This window comes from Pristiophorus japonicus, chromosome 4 (assembly GCF_044704955.1).
Source record: "Pristiophorus japonicus isolate sPriJap1 chromosome 4, sPriJap1.hap1, whole genome shotgun sequence".
NCBI lineage: Eukaryota > Metazoa > Chordata > Chondrichthyes > Pristiophoridae > Pristiophorus > Pristiophorus japonicus.
Genome location: NC_091980.1, coordinates 69969630 through 69977964, shown reverse-complemented (window position 1 = coordinate 69977964; position 8335 = coordinate 69969630). Strand labels below are relative to the sequence as shown.

General features: G+C 36.7%; 1 protein-coding gene across 1 annotated transcript; it reads left to right on the top strand.

Moving 5' to 3' along the window:
* The first annotated feature begins 5909 nt into the window (after window positions 1-5909).
* Window positions 5910-7953, top strand: LOC139262083 (interleukin-8-like). The gene is made up of 4 exons (XM_070877236.1): window positions 5910-6012; window positions 6207-6336; window positions 6425-6505; window positions 7793-7953. Exons 1-4 carry the CDS (start codon window positions 5949-5951, stop codon window positions 7818-7820), a joined length of 303 nt encoding a protein of 100 aa, XP_070733337.1. The 5' UTR covers window positions 5910-5948; the 3' UTR covers window positions 7821-7953.
* Window positions 7954-8335: the final 382 nt, after the last annotated feature.

Sequence of the window (8335 nt, the reverse complement as noted above, 5' to 3'; positions counted from 1 at the left end):
GAGCATTTATAATATTGATAATTGCTTGTATTGTATTCTTTCATTTAATACGTAAGAACATAAGAAATAGGAGCAGGAGTAGGCCATTTGGCCCCTCGAGTCTGCTCTGCCATTCAATAAGATCATGGCTGATCTGATCATGGACTCAGCTCCACTTCCCTGCCCACTCCCGATAACCCCTTACTTCCTTATCGCTCAAAAATCTGTCTATCTCTACCTTAAATTTATTCAATGACCCAGCCTCCACAGCTCTCTGGGGCAGAGAATTCTATAGATTTACAACCCTCTGAGAGAAGAAATTCCTCCTCATCTCAGTTTTAAATGGGCAGCCCCTTATTCTGAGACTATGTCCCCTAGTTTTAGTTTCCCCTATGAGTGGAAATATCCTCTCTGCATCCATCTTGTCAAGCCCCCTCATTATCTTATATGTTTCATTAAGATCACCTCTCATTCTTCTGAACTCCAGTGTGCATAGGCCCAACCTACTCAACCTATCTTCATAAGTCAACCCCCTCATCTCTGGAATCAACCTAGTGAACCTTCTCTGAACAGCCTCCAATGCAAGTATATCCTTCCTTAAATACAGAGACCAAAACTGTACGCAGTACTCCAGGTGTGGCCTCACCAATACCCTGTACAGTTGTAGCTTTTATACTCTATCCCCCTTGCAATAAAGGTCAATATTCCATTTGCCTTCCTGATCACTTGCTGTATCTGCATACTAACTTTTTGTGTTTCACGTACCAGGACCCCCAGGTCCCTCTGTACTGCAGCATTTTGTAACTTTTCTCCATTTAAATTATAATTTGCTTTTCTATTATTTCTGCCAAAGTGGATAACCTCACATTTTCCTGCATTATATTCCATCTGTCAAATTTTTGCCTACTTATTTAGCCTGTCTATATCCCTTTGCAGAATTTTTGTGTCCTCCTCACAATTTGCTTCCCCACCCATCTTTGTATCATCAGCAAACTTGGCTACATTACACTCGGTCCCTTCATCCAAGTCATTAATATAGATTGTAAATAGTTGAGGACCCAGCACCGATCCCTGCGGCACCCCACTAATTAATGTTTGCCAACCGGAAAATGACCCATTTGTCCCAACTCTCTGTTTTCTGTTAGTTAGCCAATCCTCTATCCATGCTAATATATTACCCCCAACCCCGTGAACTTTTATCTTGTGCAGTAATCTCTTATGTGGCACCTTATCGAATGCCTTCTGGAAATCCAAATACACCACATCCACTGGTTCCTCCTTATCCACCCTGCTCATTACATCCTCAAAGAATTCCAGCAAATTTGTCAAACAATAACTATTATTTTGACAACCAAATGTGACAAATGCAGGATTCATTAATATGCCGTCAATTTAAATAAAATGATGTTACATATCCTTTTATGTTGAGTCTTCAATTATATTGACTCCATATAGAACATAACAGGCATAGCTTGAATTAGCAAAAGGAACAAGAGAATGGAAAGAGAAGGGATATTGCAGATTATTGGCAGAAAACCATTTCTGGTAGATTTACAAAAGCAAAATACTGCGGATGCTGGAAATCTGAAATAAAAACGGAAAGTGCTGGAAATACTCAGTGGAGAGAGAAACAGAGTTAATGTTTCAGGTCGATCAACTTGCATCAGTTCTGAACAAGTGATCCTATTTCTCTGAAAATTACTTAGCGAACATAAGTGAGCATTTGAGAAAACACCAATATGTGAGGTCTATTATGAGAAACTCATGCAAAATTATGAAAGAGGGGGGAAATACCTGCAATCAGAAAGTGAGTTAACTCCAGGGCAGATTTGGGATAACATTAATGAAGGGCAAGATTTCAAAGTATCACAAAATCAGAAATTAATAATAGAGGGAGTGCAATTCAGCTTTATTGGGAGTGCAAAATGGACAGTAGCGAATCAGCCACCCATTATACACCCCACCTGATGTTTCGTCCATTGATTTTAATAGCAAAGAAAATCAGGTGGGTTTCTAAAGGGCAGATTAGCTACCGTTCATTATGATTTTCTGAAGTTAAATTTTACACTGAGTGTTTTTTTAAATCTAAGAGCACATGGACACCAGTATGAGGAGTGCGAGGAACCAGACCAAGAATCCAGAGGGAACAGGAGGTGTATAACTTGACAGCGACACCCACATCATGGAACAAATTTAAAAAAAATAATTGTGATGAGTATGTATACAAATGTTACGTGATCCTTTCCTGAAAACAATAAATATCAATGCATATTTTCTATAGTTATGTGTGATGTTTCAATGCAAAGCCAGTCAAATGTGAACCAGCTCTTTGAAGGAGAAGAATGGAGAATTGGTTCCACAGGTTAAGACTATTCAGTGCAGTGGATCATGTCTGGAACATAAGAACAGGAGTAGACCATTCAGCCCCTCAAGCCTCTTCCACCACCAATTAGATCATGACTGATGTGTACCCCAACTCCATTTACCCGCCTTTGCTCTATATCTCTTGATAAGCTTAACTAATAAAAATCTATCTATTCAATCTATTCAACTGACCCAGCATCTACAATCTTTTGGAGAAAATTCCAGAGATCTACTACTCTTTGTGAAAAACTGCTTCCTGATTTCACTCCTGAATGGCCTAGCTCTCATTTTAAGATTATGCCCACTTGTTCTGGATTCACCTACCAGAATAAATAGCTTCTCTGTATCTACTCTTATCCTTTTATCATTTTAAAGACATTGATTACATCACCCTTCAACCTTCTAAACTGAAGGGAATACAAATCAGGTTTATGCAAGCTGTCTTTATAATTTAACTCTGTTTAATTCTGGTGAATTAATGCTATACTCCCTCCAAGGCCAATATATCTTTCCTGCGATTCAGTACCCAAAAATGAACACAGTTCTCCAGATGGGGCCTGAACAAGGCTCCGTACAACTGAAGCGTCACTTTTGTGCTCCAATCTCTTAGAGACTAATATTCCATTAGCCTTTTTGATTACTTTTTGTACTTGTGCACTAGCTTTAAATGATTTGTGTACATGGACACTGACATTCATTTGCTCCTCCACAGCTCCGAGTCTCTCACCATTAAGAAAATATTCTGATTTGTCCTTCTCAAATCCAACGTGGATGACCTCACACTTCTGCACATAGAATTCTATCTGCCATAGTTTTTGCCCATATATATGCATATACATTGCCAAACAACCATCTCCTCAATATTTGCCTGTGCTATACCAGCCGTTATGTGAAAACAGATTCACCATGGTCATGAAGAACACACGGTCTACTGTTCCATCTTTCCCCCGTCGCCCACTACCAGCAGTAACTCTTCACCACCAGAGCTCTGTGACTAATCCAACGCTTTCTCCTGAAAACCACAATCAAAATCTACACGTTTATCTGTGCTGCTGTGTGCTTAAAGCGACAGGTTTCGGTGCTTGATAATGCTGAATGAGGGTTGGTCTTCCAATTCAGTTCAAGAACAATTGGTTTCTCCTTGCTATATGAAAAAAGCAGATGGTACATTGTGAGTAATAATCACATCCATTTTGGTACTGCATTGTCATTACATGCACTAACTAGTATGCACTTCAATGTGGTGGACACATTGATGCAACTTATTTTGCAGATCGTAGAATATCTGAATAATGGGTTCTTCGCTTTCTTCCAAGTACAGACAATCCCACTCTTGCATGCAACCACTCGATAGTAGTTTCCAGATAAAGAATGAGCTATTTCATGCCTCGGGCTTCCTGCAATTAATTCATTTTTATTTGTTTTATCTTTGGCATCAATCTATTTCTCACTAACATTGCACACTTCACAGCTGGATAATCAAACTCTGATGTTATACCAATTAAGTATCTTGTTAGCTTATTGAGAAGCATTAGAAAGTTATTACTGCAGGTGTTTTGTGCCTACTGTTTTTTCTGCTCATGAACGTGCATTCACAGGAATCGCCCATCTCTGAAACGTTCTTAATGGAAGGAAATTTCAATGAGAAAAATTATAGAAAGGTCCATTTTCAAACAGAGGATAATATGGCCCTAAACATTCATTCTCCTCACAAAATAAAAGTGCAGAGTATATTTTATGTATGATATTTATAAATGGTATTAAAAAAAACTCAACGAATACACTCACAGTGGAACTAAGGAAATTGTGTAAATGGAAGCCTAGTAACTGGAGTAAGAGAACTGATGCATATTCGCGTGGGTTATTGGCTGTAAGACCAATTTTGCTTTATAGTTTTGATAGTGACATTTATTTGTGCTTTTAATACCTTTTTGCTTAACTGTCTTTAATCTTTAACAAATAGGCAAATCCAGACATTTCAATGTTTTAACATTTTAATTGTATATTATTACAATTTATCGAACCGAAATGCACATTAAATGTTGTTCATGTAATCATAAGGGTTTTGGACTTTTTAATTTGCATGGTTTTGAGCTTCTGTTAAGCAGATGTCCATTGCCCCCTGGTGGTCAGAGCCATATTGTCATCTCTAAATCTTACAATTCAAACATGATCAACATTTCTAAGAATCTTCCTTCAAAAAGATGATTGTAATTACATTATGCACACACTAAAAATGAAAATCATAATTTTAACAAAGTCGTAAACAATTGTTAGAGGATATGTAAGTGAACACAGCAAATCATAAACTCAGAAAATATCTTTTGTTCTGTTCTATTAATTTATGGTTATACATATTGTAGTTAAAAGCTACCAGATACCAAATGCGAGACTCCCTAAGCAAATGCTTTATGCGGAGCTCCTTCATGGTAAACGAGCTAAAGGTGGGCAATGGAAACGGTATAAGGACACCCTCAAAGCCTCCCTGGTAAAGTGCGACATCACCACTGACACCTGGGAGACCCTGGCCGAAGACCGCCCGAGGTGGAGAAAGTGCATCCGGGAGGGCGTTGAGCTCTTCGAGTCTCAACGCAAAGAGCGTGAAGAGGTCAAGCGCAGGCAGCGGAAGGAGCGTGTGGCAAATCAGCCCCACCCATCCCTTCCCTCGACAAATGTCTGTCCCACCTGTAACAGGGTCTGTGGCTCTCGTATCAGCCATCAAAGAACTAACTTTGGGAGTGGAAGCAAGTCTTTCTCGATTCCGAGGGACTGACTATGATGATGAAAAGCTTGTACTTCATTTCAATTTTGTTTTTGAAATAGTTATTTTCAAAGGACATGTAATTTATAGATATCAAAATTAGTATTTAACAGATTTGATACGAAGAATATTGCATTCCAAAGTCCGCCAAATTCACTTTCTGGAACAGCTGGTGTAAACTCTCTGTTGTTGCCAGCAGTGTATAGTGTGGGCATAGCCCATAGAGTAAGAGCTGGAGTTCAAATTTTAACAATATACTGTTTCTCAAAGCTCACAAAATTTAAATGATCACATATCACACAGCATATACCCCTATTAGAGTGTCTTGGAATGCATCAACAATTCATTTAAGTGTCTTGGAATGGTACCACTTCAAGAACAGACAGTTTAAAAGAAAATGTATTTGAATGTTAAATTCCATAATCTAATGATGAACATAAAGCTATGTTTATACAGTTTTATAAATCATATGAGTGTCCATTTCATCTTTCAGCTTTTCCTTGGGTTGGAACTTGTGCATTACAATAATTAACCTCATAATGTTAACTTATTTAATCGGGTTCCTTCAAGTAACAATGAATTTAATTATCACTTCATCAATATTCATTTAAAGCTTTTCTCTTTCCCAGTAATGGAGGTAATTTTGATTTTATGGTAGAATTTCCATTCCAAAAGTGAAATTTCCCCATTGTATATTTCCAATTACGTAGGTATTTGATGTTACCCAATTGTCTTGGCAAATATAACCACACAGTCTATATAAAGAGGCTTTATCTACTGGGTTTCAGACACATTACCAAAAACATCTAAAGCTAAAAAGGAAGTAGGAGGATTTGACAAAAAAATGGTTGACAAAGTGTTACTCAGTGTGTTGTCAGTCATTGCTCTATGTCTGGCATTTGTAGAGGGTAAGATATCTGCTATAGATTTAACTTATGTATTCTGCTTTTTTATTTTTTATTCTGAATATAGTTCTGATAAACATGAAACTAGACTATAACTTCAGAATGGAAGAAATTATTGTTACATAAAATGAATGTTGATGGTTTTAAAATGGTATTAGGTGTAAAGGTCTAATGCATTTTTTATTTGCATTTTGCAGCCCAACCTCGCCTGCCTAGCCAGAGTCGTTGCAATTGCCTGAAGACAACAAACATGTTACTTCCTTCAATGAAAATCAGAAATGTTAAAATCTTGTTGAAACAGATTTTTTGTGAAAATGTGGAGATCATGTAAGTCATCATTTACTTATTCCACCAGAAAACTCAATTCGAGATGAAAGACAACTTTAATTAATTAACCTTTTCTCTCAATTTACAGTGTCACCTTACAAAATGGTAATAAAAAGTGTTTGAACCCTGAGTCTGACTTTGGAAAGAATATTATTAACTTCATGGAGAGGTAAGTACAATACTCACTCTCCTAGTTAACATCTTAAAACTTCTTGTAGACATTTCTTATAAAATGTGGCTTTATGTTAGCACTGAATTGTTAATTTTCTACCATGTTTGCAGCTAGCAGCGTAATTATTTAGAATCATAGAATGGTTGCAGCACGGAAAGCCATTTGGCCTGTTGAGCCCGTGCTGAATCTCTGCAAGAGTGCTTTAGCTAGTACTACTTTCCCCACAGCCCTGCAAAAAATTTTTTATTTCAGGTACTTATTGAACTCCCATTTGAAAGCCATGATTGAATCTGCCTCCACCACTCTTTCAGGCAGGGCATTCCAGATCCTAGCCAGTCGCTGTGTAAAAAAGTGTCACCTTTGCTTCTTCTGCCAATCACCTTAAATCTGTGTCCTCTGGTTCTTGACCCTTCTGCCAACAATTTCTATCTACTCTGTCTAGACTCCTCATGGATTTTGAACATGCTAAGGAGCCAATCACATTAAAGAATTGTGATAGATATCAAACTAGAAATTAAAATGCACAGATTATAATTTACTTTTTATAAATTTTACAAAGAGCGAAATAAAGATTGGACGTTAGAAGCTGAAATATAATATACAATCTTGAAAAAAATATTCAAAACAATGTAATTCTTATATTAATGGAAAATTTGACAAATATCAAATTCGTTTTTCAGGGCCAGAACTGATGCCATTACACCTCTTTCAACAAGGCTTAACTTTTTGGGGGTTTTCTGAACACCGATAGTCCAGTGAAATAGGGGAATTTTTTGTCAGGAACTATATTTAAGTGTAATTTGAATTGGTTACCGGCTCTGGGGAGCTCCACAGCGCACCCTGTGGAGGGGCAGGGATTTCCGCATTTATCTGCTGACTACAGAAGTTGCTGTCACTTTCAGAGGAGTAATGACAGCAAACGCTGACAGTTTCACTGTCATTACCATCACAAAATCCTGGTAAATGTTGTTCTATATATGTGCTAATTTAAAAAGCTGCACTTTATAATCAGGACATAATTGTTTACTTGTACAATACAAAAGAAAATCAATGCAGATATTCTAACACATAATTGTAGAGGGACCAGCAACTTATCCATAGACACCTCTACACGATTCTTCTAACCAACTGGTGATGATAAGTTGTCCAAAAAATGTCCTTAGATTCAAAGATTAAAATTAGACTTAAATAGGAAAATATGTTTTTAGAAAACTAGGTTTCATTTACATGACAACCTTTCTTTACTGCTCAATACATACTTACAATAAAAACTTATCTCCACAGCATAAAGAAAACTCCAAAAAAGAACTGACTTTACCAAGTGAACAATGCTGAACACACAACAGATTCTCCAGAATTTAGCTTGATGGACCATTATTCTCTCTCGTACAAAGGATTATAAAAGTTGGCAATGCTTTAAAAAGATTCACAGTTTTTAAGCTAATCAGACAACATTTACAATCATGATCTCAGGATTGTAGATCTCTCAATTCGTAAATAAAGCTATCTGGAACATCTTATCTAAGATTATTTAATTCTTGATGATTTAAGATTCCTTAAGTATGTTCATTAGAAAACAAATTAATTATGCTGATATTTTGTGATAAAATAAGCTATGTTATATTGTTATCAATGGTATTATTTGTTATAGCAAGAAGACATCAATTGTCAAAATTCTATCTATTTTTACTGGTTTTGTTTATCACAAGAGGATTCCTCTGTTGAATGTTCCTGAGATGTATATGTATAAGTCACTGTGTATTGTCAACTTGCCATCATTGAATTAATTGTATCAAGTCAATCATATTCATGGAAAATAAGGGAAAA